This window comes from Myotis brandtii, unplaced genomic scaffold (assembly GCF_000412655.1).
Source record: "Myotis brandtii unplaced genomic scaffold, ASM41265v1 scaffold1043, whole genome shotgun sequence".
Classification (NCBI taxonomy): Eukaryota; Metazoa; Chordata; class Mammalia; order Chiroptera; family Vespertilionidae; genus Myotis; species Myotis brandtii.
Genome location: NW_005353510.1, coordinates 468,191 through 487,324, shown reverse-complemented (window position 1 = coordinate 487,324; position 19,134 = coordinate 468,191). Strand labels below are relative to the sequence as shown.

Below are 19,134 nucleotides of genomic sequence, written 5' to 3'. Positions count from 1 at the left end.
GAGCCCCCTCCCAGGAGGCCCGCCCCGGGGGCCGCCCCTAGCCCTCCTGTGGGGGCCTGCGGGGGCGCTGTGTCCCCCATCTTCGTGGACACAATAATTGCTGCCTCTGGGATGGTGGGGTGGAAGGGGGCGGCCGCTGGCTAGTGCAGGCGAGTCTGTTCTTGACAATGTGGGCTCAGTGCTCAGGGCCACATGAATAGAGGTCTTCCGAGGTTTTGGGGGGGAGCAGTGGAGAAGGGGTGGGGGAGGGGCGTTGGTAAAAAGAGGACGAGGAGCAGGAAAGAAGAAGCCGGTGGTGGCGGAGGATGAGTGGGAGAGGAACCCCGATCGACTTACTCTGATGGCATTTGACAGCTCTGCACAAGTTGGACGGCGTCGGTGGGGTCCCCCCGCACCAAGCGGACAAGAGCCCCTAAGTACTTGGTCACCGCACCACCGGGGGTTATAGAGCAAGAACTGAGGGATTGCCCGGCCAGAGGCAGGAAGAGGCAGCGGAGGGGACCGAGAGGGGTATGAATCCAGAGCCCGGCTGCCCCTCACCTAGTTGTTGCCGCAAATTCGTTAAGGGGATGTTTCTGCAGAGAAACGCATTTCGACCACCATCTGGGCAACCCTCAGCCTTCACTTTTCCTCCGGTTTAAAAAAAGAAAAAAGTGCTGTTTCAGGAGGTTTCTGAAGTCAATGTTCAAACCGCACAAACATCCAGAGAGACTTCTGTCTTTTGGCTTTTCATTCCTCCTCCCTTCCCCTTGCCCCGGTGTGTTCTCCTCTTTGGGGGACAGTGGGGTGTCTTCTCCCAAAGGAGGGAGCCGGCTTCTCAATGGTTCGCAGTGTCAGTCCCTGGACTTTCAGACCATGCTGTTCTGTCCGGCGGATCCGGTCCCCGGCGCAGCCCTCATGCCTCTAGGTTTCCTAGCCTCACCGGAGAGCGAGCGGTCTGAAGTCCCGGCCCCTGAGATCCTTCAACACATTCTCCCCCCCTCGCCCCGCGTACGCTTCTGTTCCTCGCCCCCGGCTCTATTCTAACACAGGATCCGGACAGACAAACTCTTGCGAGAGTAATTTACAAACGAGGGTCCAACTTACAAACTTCCAGCAAATCGCACCGAGTCGGGTCCGGCCACTTCGCTGCCCACTTTTGTACATTCCATCCCGGCCAGCGGATCTGAGGGTCTGGACTCGCAATAAGCAATGTGCTTCTTCTCGCTCGGGTATTGCTCCGCTTGATCGGTGGAAGAAGAAAAAAAAGTAGCTTGTATTTTCCTTTCTCTTTCCCGTCTGTTGTTGGCCGCTTGGCTGACACTGGCTCCGCTGCCCTGAGTCACGGCGATACACAGGCTTTCATTGTGCTCCGATAGCAGAGGGAGAGAAAGAGAGTGAGACAGAGAGGGAGAGAGAGAGAGAGCCAGCAAGCTGCAGATGGGGGGACGGAGGGGGGCGGAGAGGCGGGCGGGAGAGCGAATCCGGGGCTCCCTGGTGGAAGGCTGGTGCCACTGCACGAGTGAGTAATTGCCGCCGGGCTCCGGGGAAAGGGGGCGCAGAGGGCCTCCCAGTGGCTGAAGAGGTAAATCCCAGGCCTGCGCGTCTCCGCGCTCAGCTCAGTTCAGCCTCAGCCTCAGCTCAGCCACAGCCCCAGCCCCAGCCCCAGCCTGGGCAGAGGGGTAAGGCCCGGGAAATTCCCTAACCTCTGCACAACTACCTCATCAGCTGTAAATGTTTAAGAAATCCCCGGCCAGGGGATGTATTTTCCCTCTCGGACCTACCTTATGCCACCCCTGAGATATCATTTTCATTTTTCAATATGTTGTCAATGACACCCCTGAGCACCCAGGGAGAGCGGGGTGAGCACTGTGTGACTGCATGCTTGCGGGGCTTGGGGGTGGGTGGGGAGAGCGGGGTGGAGAGGAGGAAATCACACCCACAGCTCCTACAGGCAGGCAGGTATCTTGTCTACCTTCCTGTGTGCCTCTGGCCTCGGGTGATCACAAGCAAACCAATAGACCAACAAAATATTTTAGGATGAAATTACCAATACTCGTTCTGGAAAAGAAAAAAGAAAGATTTTCCTTGAAAATACAAGCGTGCCAAGGACACCAATGCATGGCTATCTGGTTTACATATGTCAGGAGGGAAATCAATGTGTTGTAGCAGGTGAGTTTCAAGAAGTTGAAGGACGCAAGCCAAACAGGTCTCTCACACAGACTAATGTCCCCTCATCTTCAGGTGATCCTACCTTTAGGATCCCAAACTATACATTGAATTCTGCTCGTCGTTACTAGCTATGGACGACAAGTTAAAGTGAACACAATATTGGCATGGTGGGGGCCATAATTACTCTGTGTCATTGGAAGTCATTGGATTTCAAGCCTCAAGCAATGGTGCTTTATTTACACCAACTCTGGCATCACAGTAACATGGTCCTGCTTCAGACTGAGACGTGCATAGAAATGAGTGGGTAAAATCAATGCCAACATTTAAAGGCAATTTATTTACAAGTTAGTTCCAGATAAGCTGGCCTACTTTAGACCGTTTTATTTCCACAAATCTGGCAATGTTTGGAATTGAGGACAAGTACACTCTGATGGAATATAACTTTTATACTTTTCCCTGGAACATACTTCTCTCTGTCCTTCACAGGCTAAGTTCCTCACCGCTCTGTGGAGAAAGGCAGAACTCTATCTTGGTTGGTATGCAAATTTGAATGGAGAACTCTCTCAGGAGGTCTTGATAAAAAGTGAAGGAGTTTTGATCATTTTATATTTGATTTTTAAAAAGTTCTATTCATTAGAAATTCTCTCTTCTGGTACTATGGGTACTTTGTATTCAACAACTATACATGATAAATGAAAAAAACATGTAATATTTAAATTTAACACTTACTCTTCACTCTAGCGTGCAGTAGCATGGGTTTTGATTAATAACACAAATCCTTGGTCAAGTCCACTATTCCTACATGATGTCAACTTTGGTTTCCATGCTATACAGGGACATCTTAAAAACTTCTCAAGCAAGAGTTTAACACATTTTCATTCTCTACTCCAGTGGTGTAGGACATTCTGTAGGGTGTCTTTGCACACATTTACCTTTACAACCATTTAATTTCAAGCTGACATCATTATCATCCACATCTGGTACTATTTATTTACAATCACTGTTTCAGGCACAGGGCTTAGCATATATCTCCCTTAATACACAAACAATTCAGAAAGATAGGTATTATTCACCCCATTTATAAACGAAGAAACTGAGGCTCATCGGAATTAAACTACTTGTTCCAGTACATGTAACTGGGGAAAAACAGACTAGACTTGAACTCAAGACTGAGTTCAACTTACGCTTTCTTAACCACTGGGCTTACTGCTTCAATATCAAGTGCGAAAAGAGTTATAGGGAAGCCAGACTATCCCCAAAAATAGCTCAAGGGCTGCAATTACACCTCAATCAACATGCTGGAGTCTAAGCAAGTCCTATAATACCGCCAAGAAATGAGTAGTGAATGGAACTACTCATCTGAATATGAGAGCAGACAAAATTGGTCAATTACATCCAACTCCCCATAAAATAAATATTTTCCCTTTTTTATAGTGCTTTCCCTGCTTATAACCCTAAAGCTTCTGAATAACCTTATACATTCTTTCAAGCATTACTTCCCTTTCGTCCATTCTGTCTTTCTCATCATCTCCACTATCCATAGCTACCTAACACTAAAGCATCTAACACTATAGTAATAAATGCCCAAATCTGAAAAGTTCACAGGCATGTGAGATTTTTAAGTTTACAAACTATTTCTTTTTAGTGTTATATTGAAGAATGATATCAATGATGATGATAAAAATAATATAGTATGTCATAATACCTATAAAAATTCATTCTATTTTTCAAAATTTCTGGTTTTCTATAGATTCTTGCTTTTGGCTCCCTAATCTATACTAATTCTTATTTCCTAACAGCCTGTCATCTTTGTCATGTTGGCTGTATCATGCACTAAAAGCCTCTTGTATTCTCTCTCCAAACACCTACCGAAGAAGCTTGCTCATTTGCAATGACCTCACACATCAGCAATAAGGTCTGGACTCCTCACATGAGACATCAGCATTGGTATTTTCACCACTTTGTGAGCTTTTGCTACCTGTTTTGTTTACAATAATAGGAATAATTTCAAAAAATTGCAGAAAATATTAAGTAATCTTGATGAAAGGACTAAATAACATGTAGCATTTTATGTATGCAGCTACATTGAAGTCCATGAAATGAACCACATAATGAAGCCAGGTTCAACGAACATTTGAAGAAACAAGTATCTAAAATTACAGTAAAATAGAACTTGCTGGAACATCACTTTTAGGAATTAAAGAAACAGATAGACAGTCCATTTGTTCTCTGAAACCATTTTACTTTTATTAAATTATGGAAACATTTAGATGTGCAAAGCAATGCAGATGCCAAAGTATACTTTTAAAATATATTTGGCTGAATCTATCTCTCTGAGAACTTCTGATCCTAACAGAAATAGTTATATTATAAAATTATTGTTAAAAAGCAATAAAATACATCTTAATTATTAACACATAGACAAAATTGAAAAGAAAAAAGGAAAACATTACGAAGCATGAAAATACATATTATTAAATGATTACTGAATATGAGGATTAAAACTCTGGAGGCCTGAAATTTATTTCTAAGGGAAACTTTAGAAAAAGAAAAAATTACTATAGTCTGATTCTGAGGCAAGGGCATTGAACTGAATGAAACACTGAGGTCTATTCCATGGCCAACTGATTTACATGATAGCAGTAAAAAATAAATTAGTGAAAATAGGATAACAAACACATCTGGGCAGGGATTCAGCAATACATACATGTTAATGTCTGTCAGCAATATATACATGTCGATATTAGTTAGCAATACATACATGTTGATGTTGGTCTAAGTACATTTTAAAAATACAGTATTTTTCTATTAAGTTGACAGGACATGAACATTTATTCACTTGATTGATAATCATCTGTTATAAAGATATTGTTATTAACTTCAAAATACATTTAAAAGTGATTAGGCCTATGTTTTCTATGTATAGCAGATAAAAGTTTATTAGACTGTAGAGTACCACTTCATGGAAATTAAGATGAACATGTTTTAAACAAGATAATTTGCCATGAAGATATACAGAAAATATACAAATACGTCACATGATACAGAGAAACAATATTCATGATCTTCACATCTATAGGAATTCATAAAATCTTCTCTGAAGAAAAGGTGTTACACTGCAAACTTCTCATCTTGAAAGTAATCCGCATTATCGAGATATCTTTGAAGTAGACATTCATGATCTTCACATCTACAGGAATTCATAAAATCTCTGAAGAAAAAGTGTTACATTGCAAACTTCTCATCTTGAAAGTAATCCGCATCATCGAGATATCTTTGAAGTAGATCATATTTCTGTGTATACAATAAAAAAACTAGTTATTTTACTTAAAGGAATGGAGGTAAGCTAGGCCTTTTCAATCTACAAACAGGAACAGGAACAATTTCATTTCATGGTAATCATGAATAAAAATATTTTAATATAAAAAGGGACAAAAATTTAAATTTTAAATTTCTAACTCACATAAAGCATTATTATTAATTTCGTAACTTTCTTGCAAACTATGTATTTTTAATATATTTATTGTAGAAGTGTAACAACTTCAATAATTTATTCAAAAATTTGTTGAATGCATAACATATATCAAATCCTCTGCTAATGACGATCTAGGTACAAAAATATTGCTATTCCTACCCCTAATGAGAATAGAGTTCAGTAGCAATAGACCAATGACAACCAATAACAAATGCCATAAAGCAGATAGACACTGTTCTGAGTCTTCAGAAGAGGGAGCATGGTTAGTTGAGGTGACCAGAAAGAATGGCATCGAAGCTGTCCTGGGAAAAACCATTTGGTAGCAGAGGTTTGGTGGGGAGAGTTCATTAGGAGACAACAGTGACAAGACGAAGTATGGGTTTTTACTATGATCAGGTTTTTTTAGAGGAATCGAGAGAGATAAGACTGAACCAAAGAGGTTGAGGTCAGGAAATAAAAAGTATGAAACGCTAGGTTAAGGAGTTCAGCACTAGTATGACAGGCCATGGAAAGTTATTAAAGGTGTTAAGGCAGAAGATTGACATGGTCCAAGGTACATTTTTTTTAAGGTAAAACATCCATTCTAGAAGAGTTTGGCAAGTAGTCTACTGCAACAATTTAAGTAATAAGGGCCCAAATCTGAGTGACAGCAATGAAGAAGGAGAGTAAAGATAAGGTTCGAATGAGAGAGAGAGGAGTCAGAATGATTTGGAGATTTCAAGGTGATAGAGTTCCCAGTGCTTACCTCAGTTGGGAGATTAACTGACTAATGGTTTCTTAACTCTACTTATGAACTTTGATTCTTCTCCAAGTGAGGTGATGACCCTGACTTTTGTAGTAAATGGAAGGTTCCAGATAGGGGCATGGAACCTTCCACCTACCCACAAAGATCTCTGACTCGAAAAGAAGAACAGCAGAAATAACCTACGGACTACGTAGGGATTCTCTTCACCTCGTACCCAGACAGGTTCTATTAGATATAAGTAAAGTTCTCTAGGATTAGAAGCCTATACTTTAAATATTTGACTGGTTTTATGCTTTTCATATTATTGTTATATTTTTTCTTATTTATTATATTTTAGAAAGTTATAGTTTATCTGAGCTATACTAAGGAAGGAAAGCCTCTCCTTGCTTTTATTACCAATACTAGCTAACATTCATTGACCACTTACTAATTCCTAGGTCCTATACTAAATGCTTACCATGTGTTATTTATTTAATCTCCATAATCAAAGCTCTAATTATTATTATTTAGTTCCTATTTTACTGAAGAGAAAATGTAGGCTTACAGAAGTGAAGAAATTTGCTCCCAAATTCTACTGCTAGAAAATATTTAAATCCATGCTTTTAACCATTATAGTATGCTATTTCTGAGATTTACGGGGGTGGGGGGGCAGGGTGCAGCTTCAGTGTGAAAAAAAGGGGAAAAAAAGGGAAAGTGAAACTCAGAGAGAAGGCATCTCTCTACTATTATATTTTTGTTAAAAATTTGGAGTTTTGGTCTTATTATGCCAAGCCCTTACAGTGCCAGATGGACCTACTGATGAAAACTAATGGAATTATGGGAATAGAAGCATGAGGAAGAGTTCAGAACATAAAAGGAAGTTTGGTGTCATCTAAGAAGTAGCAGTTTGACCAAAAAAAGAAATGGGGGAACCTAGTGCAGCATTTACTTTTAAGCAGGGGCCCTCAATTTTTAATTTGCTAAGAATCACCTAATTTGTTAACCACTGGGTTTTAACGTCCCCAAAGGCTTCACATTTAATAGGTCTGCAGTGAAGCAAGGGACCACAGATTTTTCACCAACTTCTAGGTGATTCTGACAGGTAGTTTGGGGCCATGTTTTGAGAAGCATCAGTTTAAGGAGAAGACAAAAAATCTTTTCAAGTGAAAAAGGGATAAAGAAAGAGAACAAGTGAGAAGAGTTTTGGGAAGGGGCAGGATACCCAATCGTAATTTAAAAATTCTTATTTATGTAACAATATTTATGCAATACGTTTGAAATTTACTTAAAATACATCTGTAAAATGGAAACTTGATACTTGTATTGACATATTTTCTTCACTTTCTGGTGTTCAAGTGGTCACCACCCCACCCCAACTATATTCAACTTCCCTGGAAACCCCATCATCATATGCACTTTCATCATAACAAAAAAAATTTGTTAGAATTTTGCCAACAGCATATGATAGTATGTTCTTCCACTCAAATTTAGAATGAGACATATATTTCTATTATATTTATTACATATTTTGGTTTTATTATAATTTTATCATTTGTTCTCTTTTTAAAATATACTTTTATTGATTTCATAAAGGAAGGGGAGGGAAGGGGGGGAGAGAGAGAGAGAGAGAGAGAGAGAGAGAGAGAGAGAGAGAGAGAAACATCAATGATGAGAGAGAATCATTGATCGGCTGCCTCCTGCATGCACCGCACCGGGGATCAAGCCAGCAACCAGGCATGTGCCCTGATTGAGAATCAAACCATGACCTTCTGGTTTATAGATCAATGCTCAACCACTGAGCTACACCAGCTGGGCAACTTAATCATTTTTTTACACTCAAGTTGCTCCTAATCTTTAATGTAATTAGGTTAAAAGTAGATCTTCCTAGTTCAACTGTTAGAAGGAAAAACAAGAAGAAGAAAGTCAGTCTAGGTGGCAGGTTTTGAGGAAGAAATGCTGAGATATCCTGAGCTGATGAAAGAGCAAAGAGGGGAGGGGTGACAGGAATAAATAGTTTGTGTAAGGTAAAGGGGCTGACATAATAATTGGGAGGCAAGAGCATAAAGAGCCACAACTATATAACCACTCAAGGAGCACTGAGCCCTGGCACTGCAACTGTGGCCAGAGGAGGAGGCATCATCACTCTAAACACACACAGATACTGAGGAGCGGGCAGAGTGATGCTGAGAATGCCAGAGCACCGTGTCAATTTGGACTTTAAGCACAGCACAAAAAGCTGCACATGGGTTCATGTTGGCTATGAACTTCTTTAGTTTCCAGGAGAAATCTTTGGAGATAGTCTATGGACAAATATTTTTAAAATTGAAGGGAATCTCAAAAAGAAAATGAGCCTCTTTGATATTTTATGTGAAAAAAAGTGCACATTGTTCTAAATGTGTATGATTTTGAAATTCCATCCATGCCCAACACTGAGTATTATTCTTTAAGCAGAATATAACACTTAGCTTTCTTTTTCTAAGAATATTTTTTCTTATTCTAGGTCCCTTCTGTTGTTACAAACCCTGTTAAGCTTTCTCCAAGGTATTTAATTTTAAAATAGTTTTAGTTTTTTTCTGCAAAAATTTTATTGTTCTTCCCAAATATATAATTATATAGTATATATGATACAGGCACAGTGATTTTTTTTTGACGCCTAGTACACAATTCTTTAAAAATGTGCTGTCCCAATAGATCTTTCAACTCCACTGAAGGGCTGGCAACACTTAACTGCATCAATAAAAGCACTTAAGACTTTAATGTCATCTAGGAAAATGAAGACAGGACTTACTGGATAAAAGGTGGTTCCTCCCTACAGCAAACTGAAAAAGAACAGAAGACAGGGAGGAAAGCAATGGGAGTGAGAGAAGCAGAAGCAACGTAAAAGATAAAAAGCTGGAAAGAGTCGAATGAGAGAAGCAAGACTTAAGTGTCAAGATGTGGGGAGCTGGCAAAGAGATTCCCTGGGCAGTGGTTTGTAGTAGGAGGATATGTCAAAAGGGAAACCCATCTTGATGTCATTCTCCAGACCTGGAGACTGCGGAGCATCACACGTCCTAAGAAGTTCCTGTTTTCTTGTTCTCTTTTTCCTTTTGCTCATAAGTTTGTTCTCTGAGCTCTCTTCTTTTTCCTTTTCCTCTTTCACAAATTCCCCTACGAGAGAAATAACTCCGGCAATGGATCTCAAGTCAGGCCTTTTTTTTTTTTAAAGATTAAATATACTGTTGATCTGATCTGCCTGAAAATCTCCTATGTGTTCTCTCTTCCACATTCATGTGACTAGACCTGTCTTAAAGATTTCAATCCTATGAGCATCCTTTGCGTGTACCATAAACAAGTCTAGAAGCTCTGGGAGCAGACCAGAGCTTAGAGCTGCCAGCAGACCTCCAGGAATCCAGTGCACTCTTCAGAACCTCCACTGGATCCCTGGTGCCAAATTTCGTGATCAACAGGATGTGGGGTGAACAAAATCAGTGCCCTGGCCTAAAAGCTCTGCATTCCCCTCAATCTTCAGGGGCAGTGCTCACTGCTAAGTCCCATGTCCTCAAGAAGAGGATGTGGGCGGCAGTAGACCTGGCAGCCAGGATCCTTTCCTCACATTCGCACCAGGGGCTTCTTCACTCTCAGGTCACAAGAACTTTTCTAAAGAATAGGAAGCAGACAAGCAGAGGTGAGTCCTGTACTGTGGCAAAGAAAACAAGGGGACTTTATATATATATGTATATACATACATACGCACGGCAGCAATGGCACATCTTTAAAAGTGAAAGGACAGGAAGCCTCCATTGAGGGATAGTGTTATTGCTGATTAAAAGTTACCTGACGAGCTGAATGACTGCCTTAGAACATTACCTATTCAGGGTAGGACAATGGTAAGCATGATAGAAATGGGTGAAAAAAGAGAAAATGCAAACACAGGGAGAGAAGGAGAGATTCCCTTTTAAATTTCGCTGCCTTCTAATCATTGCAATCCCTTTGCTGCTCATAATTAGTCTAGAATCTACTGAATGGGAGGATTATTTTATATCCACCTTACCTCCTTAATCCAGCCATTTTCTTCTGACTGATTGAGAATTCTTTCCACTGTTTCATTAACGTCTTCATCCTCACGTTTTTCTGTATTTACTATGGAGCAACATTCTTGATACAGCTTGAATTTAAAATGTTTCAGATTGTGATAAACTCTGGTACGGTTAGCACAAATTCTGCCAATAAAATATTCCTAAATCAAGAAATAAACATAATTTGACACACGATGTGAATAATATAGCAATGAATATACACTTTCTGCTTTTCAGATTTTAATAGTAGAATCTAATGCATTATTCATTTTTTAAATGTTTATACAATGATTCTTTTACCTTCACTTATTTATATAACCCAGTTAACAAAAACTGCGCACTTGCTATGTTCCAAGTATTGGGCTGAGCACTGGAGATTCATAAGTGAAAGATGCCCTACCTGTATTAGGAGAGCTTATAGGAGAGCTTGGGAGTAAAACAAATGATTACAAAACAATTTATCAAATACTAAGCACAAGATTCTATCAAGATACAAAGGCAGGACAATTAACTCAATCTAGAGGGGAGAAGGGTCCTCAAGTAGGTGAAGCTTAAACTAAGTCGTTAAAAAAAAAGCATTTGGGAAGGAGGAGAAAAACGGCTAGTAAGATAGATGATAGGAACACCTATCAAGAAAAGCATGCAGGCTGCTGTACGTACACAGTTACTGCGTTTAGAATGCCTGGATTACAATAATTATCTAGTTTATAAGCAACATGTGAAATTAAAACAAACTCTCATACCAGTACTAAGTACTGGCAGTTTTTTACTTAACACTTTCTTCTAAAAAATTTTGTAGAGTAAAAAATAACTGTTTAGTCATATCTATGTCTTTAATTAATTAGTCTGAACTGTTTATATTAATATTAGAGGCCCGATGCACAAAATTTGTGCAAGAGTAGGCCTTCCTTTCCCCAGCTGCTGGCACCAGCTTCCCTCTGGCACCGGGGACCCGGGCTTCCCTTGCATCCCTGGCTTTGTCCAGAAGGTCGTCTGGAAGGACGTGTGGTCTAATTAGCATATTATGCTTGTATTATTATAGATTTTATTGTTAGCAAACTGCAAAGATTTTAATATTTATGTTTAATGGGCTTCTAGGATTTTATAATTAATAATACTCTTCTTGTGAAATCAATCAACAGAAACATTTCCCTTTCAGAATATTCTGAATATACACTTTGTTATCCACACCTATAGCTAAAATGAGGAAAGTGTCACTGCACTGGGCTAATTAAATATAACTGTACCCACATTATTTCACTCACTGTAGGACATGAAACAGAAAGGGCTCCAGGCATTCTAACATGATTAACCTTATTTTCATGGAGTAACCTTGCTAACTTATGTATTTAACTCTGTGCATAAATTCACTAAAGGGTTATACTTTCAAGGGTTCAGTACAGTGATATAGTAACAATAATGATCTATGTAACTTGTATTCTATTTGACAAAGCATTGCACCCTTTTTCTGAAGCCACATTGCAAGGGATCACAGAGGTGATGAGTCCAGTAAATAATCTGAGAGTATAGTGGCAAAAATAATTAAAAGTTAAATATGATAATTGGCAACTGTCAGGTTTGATGCATTACCCTGTGAAGATGGTATTTGGGACAGCTTACAAGCTTTTCTAATGTTCAGATTTCTGTTCATATTCTGTGTAAACCTTTTTGTTTTTCAGATCATTAGAAATTCCGTAATCAGGTGTCGTACATTTGTTTGCTTACTCTAAGTATCTTTCCCATTTCAACATTATCATTAAATCAGTCCCATCAATTATAAAAATTTACTTGACAATACCTCTCATTTTGAGTAAAAAAATACCACCATAGTTGCAGTGGCCACTAGGGGTACCCTGTGTCTCTCCATTTCTATCATCAAAGTAGACTGTGTTGGGGAAGCCTCTCATTGATGTTTGGGATAAAATACATTAGGATAATAATGTGATTTTCATTTCCACCACACTGTATTCTGCAGAGGAACTTATTTGTACAGAATTTTTAAGTTTGGACAAGAGAGAAGGAAAGGTGTTTAAAAATCCTTATTTAATTTTTTCCCCCTGTATGTTAACAAAAGTGTCCATTGAAAACATTACACATTAGAGTTTACTTCTTCCTATTTCTAATTCCTATTTTCCTAACATCTACTTACACTTATGTCGGTCAATAAGCCCAAAATTACCTTTAGAATATTCCTACTCTATTTTTTTTCTCTAAAATGTGATCACATTTTATAAGGAAGAGCTAAGCCACTGCTAGTAAGGCTTCACAGAAAACAGTAAGTAATAGCTGTAGTACTTAATCTTAGTGCACTTTCACCTTGTTATACTGTATGAAGTAATATATACAGTACAACGCAATGTCCACTGTAGAATCCCATTTATATAAAGTATAAAACTGTAAGGCGCGGCTATAGGGTTAAGCCTCGGACTGACCTGTTGGCAAAGTCACAAACAAGTCCCAGCTTAGAGGGCACAGTCCTCTTAGCATAATTAGGCTTGAGCTTATGAGGCTCCCTAGATCTTATCTTAATGGGCTGAGGGAGATGCAACAAGTGCTGCCAAAACAAGTGAAACACACAAGAACATTGTAACTATGGTGACCACTACCTTGCTTACCTCTGGCTATAAAATAAAGGCTCAGCTTGCCTCTGGATCTCTCTCTGTGACCTCAGCCAGGCACAGGAAGATCCACCTAGACCCAGCTTATTCTCTTTGTCTGTCATTTCTCCATCCTTCACCGCCCTCACTCAGGCTTGTGAACACTTGGCTGAGCTGGCTTGGCATATAAAACAAGTAAAACTAATCTATGTTGTTAGAATAATGTCCTTAAATGTCCAGAAATGTATTCAGACACTACTTTTAATTATCTAACTGCGTTTCTGGACATTAAGGACAGAATTCCAAGATAGACAGTATTAAAACCTACCAGAGACAGAGAAATAAGTACTGTTGTGACTGTTGTCAGAGCAGATAGGCAAAATGACATAAATGATTATATGCAGGCTAGCCTAGTCTATAAACTGATAAATCTGAGGAAAACTGAGTCTAGGGCAGTGATGGCGAACCTTTCAAGCTCGGCGTGTTGTCAGCATTTTGAAAAACCCTAACTTAACTCTGGTGCCGTGTCACATATAGGAATTTTTTGATATTTGCAACCATAGTAAAACAAAGACATATTTTTGATATTTATTTTATATATTTAAATGCCATTTAACAAAGAAAAATCAACCAAAAAAATGAGTTTGCGTGTCACCTCTGACACGCGTGTCATAGGTTCGCCATCACTGCTCTAGGCTCTATTTACATAGGAGGAGCCAGCTCCTTGTGGAAGTACGGAGGAGAAAGCAAAAAGATGCTCAGGAAGAGGACGGATGGAAAGGAGTTTGCTTTCTGATACTAGGTCTCTGGCAACAGTTAGTGCAATAGGCTGAGTCAAGGGACTCTACTTCCTCTTGGCCTTTTTTGTATGGATACATTATTCATTGCTTTTTGTCATAATTACTGCCTCTCCCCATCAGATCTTAAGCACCTTCAGGAATCTGGACAGACTCTGGGCAAAATTGAAAATTAATTGTTGACAGTTCTCCCAACTGCCTTTCAGATTTTACATCTCTCTTTCCTGCAGGTGAGTTCCTTCTCATCTATGCCCTCTGACTTCACCACCATCTGGTGGTCCAAGGCCTCTCATCTCAGTATCGGACCCAAGACTGCTATAACTAACATTGCTCCTCCCATTAAGTCTACTTTCCATGTAAGCATTCTTTCTTTCAAAGAAGCCAATCTTAGCTAAAAGGAAAAGTTTTATCATTAAACAAATTCACTAAGATTATTCTTTTAAAGCATTATTTGCACCTTAAAAGAGAATTCCAGCTAACCCCAAGAAGTCTCAATTTTATGTAGCGATAAGCAGAAACACAACATGGAGAATTCCTTTTCAAAATAACCCGAGGGTGGGTATGGGGATGATCACAGTCTCTTTAATACCTTTGATCAAAAACAGGTTTGTTTTTCCTCCTTTCCTTTTTTCCTCTTTCCCTTTCCTTTCCATACATGAATTGACATTGTAGTTCAGTAGAATTGTAATAAGTGAGTCTTAGTCTTAAGTAAAAAAAATGACTGAAAAAAATGTAATATTAAAGAATTTCAACCACACTAGCTTAATATACACAATAACTAGTTTAATGTTTGCACATAGCATACATACAAACATACACACATTTTTACATAGATGCAAGGTAGTATATACATTGCTTATTATTTTGCTTTAACCTAGCATTATTTCATAACCTTCAAAATATTATTTTGTTCTATCACAAAATAATGGTGTACTTAGCTTATTAAATCACTACTCTAATATTTTATTGGGATTATTTCCCATTCTTAATTATAAATAATCTTCAATGAACTTCATGATTATGTTATTTGCTTTTACTGAATTAATTTGCCAAGAATAAACTTACAGGCACCAAATATGTATAACTCTTTAACTCTGGCTAGATATTGTTATCTAGTATCTAAAAAGATATAGCACATCCTTTCTTTGTCTAGGAATCTTACTTCCCATGAAATTGCTAGTTTCAATGCAGCCTTGAGAGAACTGCATTTTGTCATTTGACTTAGAAGTACTCTGCTACTGGAGAGCTACTGACTGGCATCTTTAGGTAGTTTTAATTGTATGCATTTAAATAGAGAATAATCATTTTCCAATATATTTAACTTTTATATTTTTCCATTGTGTGACTGGTGTATTAATGTTCTTTGCTTTTATTTCATGAACTCTCTTATTGTTTAGGTATTTGAATCAACTATTTTATAGAGTCCTTATTCCTTCACAGGCTATCAGAACTCCAGAAATGGTTTTCTAATTCATACCCCCTTCAAGATTAGCTGTAGACAGCAAAGACAGGGACTGTATAGCAATAGTTTTATCTATACAACAGAAAATGAACCTTAAAGTATTAAATCACTTTTATTAAGAGTCTAGATGTCTTATCTCATAAAGTCATAATCAGTTTTAAAGGATGGGGAAATTTACATATGACTATGTTAAGAAATGTGTTTTTATAGTTACTTGCGAAATAAAACACTAAAGATGGAATTCTGAATTCATTATCCTCAATACACACTTTCTAAGTGATTCTTGCCACTCAGATTGTTCGGAGGGATCTGGTCAATTATTGCCCAGTAATACTGAGGAATCATATTACCCAACCTAGCAGAATTCAGATAAATAGTATCTTTGTATCTTAATAACTGACTGGCAGTATTTAGAGTCGATTTTGAATCTCTAGCCCCCAAAACACACATACACCCCTCACGGATACACAGACTCACCAGAGGAAGCTCTCAATATCAATAGTTTTGCATTTATAAATGCAACACTTTTACATAGATTTTAAAAAGAAACAAAACTAGTCTACATCTACACGTTTTCTCTCTTTCCATTGTCCTATTTTGCTATCATTTATCAAATACTTTTCTTCAAATATTTCAAATGTTTTCTTCAGTTTTGTCTATTCCACCAGAATTAACAGCACCTTAAGTATGTGGTAATTGCTCTAGCGTGACACACTTCTGATATAGCCTAGGTGGGGGCATGGTTTTTTCCAACTCTCATATTAGGATGAGCAGGCATCTTCAATTACTGTTTGCTTGTGGGCTGTCAATTTGGTAGATCATAAAATTTTCCACTTGGGTCAAATTCTCCTTTGGACCCCAAAGGGGACATCTGCTTCTCCTGCCCCAGTTACCAACCTTTCATCCTCATCCTCCCACTCCCCCTCACTATTTGGGTGAAGTGTACTTACTGTACCTAGAGAATATGCATGGATTTTAGTATTTTACTGAATTGAAGTGAATCTGCTTATAAGACGTATTTTTCAAATTCAAAACTTGTATCCTTTCCCCTTTACCTAGTGCTTTCTCCATTTGTAAAAATAACTTAAGGTTATTTGTGCAAGCTTATGTATTTAAAATTCCCAAATACTGAAAACTGAAATGAGAGCGGGGAAAATACCTGCTTGTCCCATGGCATGAAATCATCAGTTTTCATAGTCCTGGGGTTGTACTGCTTCCCTGATAATCTCACTAAATATGCACAGTGGCGATGCAACCCGCAAGCCTGGCAGGAACAGTCTTTAGCAGTCTTTGGACAGATGCTCACATTAGAATAACTTCCTACCCGCTCCTGAAAACAAAAGATGTAATTAAGCCTTAAAGGATTAGAATGAGGGCAACAAAAACAACATAAAAAGAACGTAACCAGATTAAACTAATTTTAGGAATCATAACAGGATGAGATGTAAGAGCAAAACACTGGTATTTCTAACTTTAATACTGAGCACACAGTAAGTGTGTGACAAGGGATTTTTTACAATAGAAAAATAAATTTAAAATTAGAAATATTAAATGGAAAGAAACCAGACTAGAAAATAAAGCAGTTATATCCCTCACACTTATGAGTTACTAAGTTGTGATTTTCACAAGTTTTATTTCTTTTCCTTCCTCTCATCTCTAGTTAATGTTAATGAGGTATTCATTAGTTAAAGATAGGAAATAATGAGCAGCAAAAATTCACAATATAATAAAAGGTTTAGGTTAGTCAACAACTGAAAAAAAACAGGATCACATTTAGTCTCCATTGTGTGAATTATATATTTTCCACAAAATATTCCAGAAATATTTTAATCCTCCTTTGGTTGCTTACTAAAGTACTGGAAAATAAACAACTTGGAGCTAGGATTGCTAGATGGTCAGTGTTGATGTGGACAGTGGAATAGCTGAGTTAGCAGTAAGTAAACAAGTAGAAAATGTTTGGCATTCATAAATAAGCTTTATTAAGCTGTGAAATTACTTGTGCTTGAGTATTCTTGCTTGTGCTCTAGGCCCGCTAGATATTACTGTTCTAATTAGTAGTATAGATTAGGTTTTGCCACAATATTTGAACTGTACACAAGGAGCATATTAGCAGGGTTACTAAGCCACTTTCACATTCTCTATTAATTAAGCATCCAACAGACGAATAGTTTTCTTTTTCCATTGGATGATTCACAACAACACGGCCTTTTGTCTACCTTCACTATTTCTCATATTTCATGACACTTCATGACACATGTCCCTCACAGGCTGACATGCAGAATGAATAGGTGACTAAGCACCTTCCCTCCCTGCTTCTGTGTTAGTCAGGAAGCACATGCTGAGCAGAAAGCTCTATCAGCTTAGTTCCCTGAGAGAGGACGACAAGCAGAGCACTCCTGTGGACTCACACTGGACAACCAAGGTAAGTGGAAAATAAACTCTTGGGTTACGCAATTGAGATTTTGTTGTGGGTTTATTTTCTTTGTCATGTTATTTGATTTTTATAGAATAACCTAGCTTATCCTGACCAAGATCATACAGAATCATCTGTCTCTACATTTTTAAGGCACTCTTTTTTGTATCTTATATTATTTCAAACACTGGGTTACCCAAATGGAGCATAACCTACCATATGGGGTCAAGCATAATACAGCACAGGGGTATGGGCTTTGGAGTCAGAGAAACCCTGGAAACATGAGGTTTCTAGGTTTACATATTTATTGGTTTGGCTCATTATTCAATGTATAACCTTATGTTACTCAATTTTTCTGAGTCAGTTTCCTCATCTCTAACGGAAGAAATAATAGTGCCTTCCTCAGGGGGTTAACTTTGAAGATAGAATAAGAAACTTTACTTTGCATGTAAATTATTTGGCAAAATTAAAGGAACAAATAGTCATGCTGTTTTTCTTTCTATTAAAAAATAAATATTTACATCATGTTCTAAGAGTTGTACTACCTGCTTTACCTTCCAGTAAGTAAATATTTCCCTATAAAGTAGGTAAATATTTTCTGGATCTGAGAAAGAAACTGGAGTTTAGAGAGGTTAAAAATACTGAAAGTCAAAAAGATACCCTAAACTCAATTAAAGTCTTCTTCCTATAACTGTCTTTTAACTGAAACCATCTGTGTCTAATTTATCATCAGGTAATTTAAGGCTGAACAGGCCTTGAGAGAAGCCAAATCTCCTGACATAAATGAGGTCGAGTAGCTAATGATTTCAGTGCTAGAAAGATGTTAGGGAACTTGAACCTCACTTATCTTGCCATTTTCCTCTTGCTAACAATTATTAGAGATAGAATGTTAGAAGTAGAGAGAGAAAAGAAACCTTAAAATTCATTAGTGCACTCTCTACTATTAGAGATCATAAAGAAATCTAGAGGATAACAAGGAATCCAATAAATCTTATAAATTAAAAAGATGCTTTACTCAAATTGGTAGAATTACAAAATTTTGAGGTGGAGGATGTTAAAGACAACCTAGGCTGTAATCCCCAAATTGCATTATGGAAACCAATTATCCTAGGAGGTATAAGTACTCCACAATAAGGAGTCTCAGAGTAAAACACAATATGGAAAGTTTTACATACTACATGGCTCTCTTGAGGATTTACAGTATAAATTATCACATTAATGTCATTGAAAAGTCCTCCAGTTAAGTTAAACCCACTGTTTCTTAAACTTTTTAAACAATTTCTTTTCTGAAACAACAATTAACATTCTATGAGACAAACTCCTTATTTATTTATCTATTTATTTATTTATTTAAATCCTCACCCAAGGACATGTTCAAGATTTTTGGAGGGCCCTAGACAGTTTGCTCAGTGGATAGAGCACCGGCCTGTGGACCGAAGGATCCCGGATTTGATTCC

General features: G+C 38.1%; 2 protein-coding genes across 2 annotated transcripts in view; both read right to left on the bottom strand.

Moving 5' to 3' along the window:
• MAML2 (mastermind-like transcriptional coactivator 2) overlaps positions 1-1,151 on the bottom strand; it is a 383,522-nt gene extending 382,371 nt beyond the window's left edge. The window contains exon 1 of the mRNA XM_014538662.1: positions 1,091-1,151. Within this exon, the coding sequence (XP_014394148.1) occupies positions 1,091-1,151 (61 nt within the window). The remainder of the gene's footprint in view (positions 1-1,090) is intronic.
• Positions 1,152-4,378: 3,227 nt separating this feature from the next.
• CCDC82 (coiled-coil domain containing 82) overlaps positions 4,379-19,134 on the bottom strand; it is a 34,465-nt gene continuing 19,709 nt past the window's right edge. The window contains exons 6-8 of the mRNA XM_005856731.2: positions 16,424-16,594; positions 10,384-10,569; positions 4,379-5,445 (exon numbers count right to left, since the gene is read on the bottom strand). Coding sequence (XP_005856793.1) covers positions 5,377-5,445; positions 10,384-10,569; positions 16,424-16,594 — 426 coding nt within the window. The 3' untranslated portion in view covers positions 4,379-5,376. The remainder of the gene's footprint in view (positions 5,446-10,383; positions 10,570-16,423; positions 16,595-19,134) is intronic.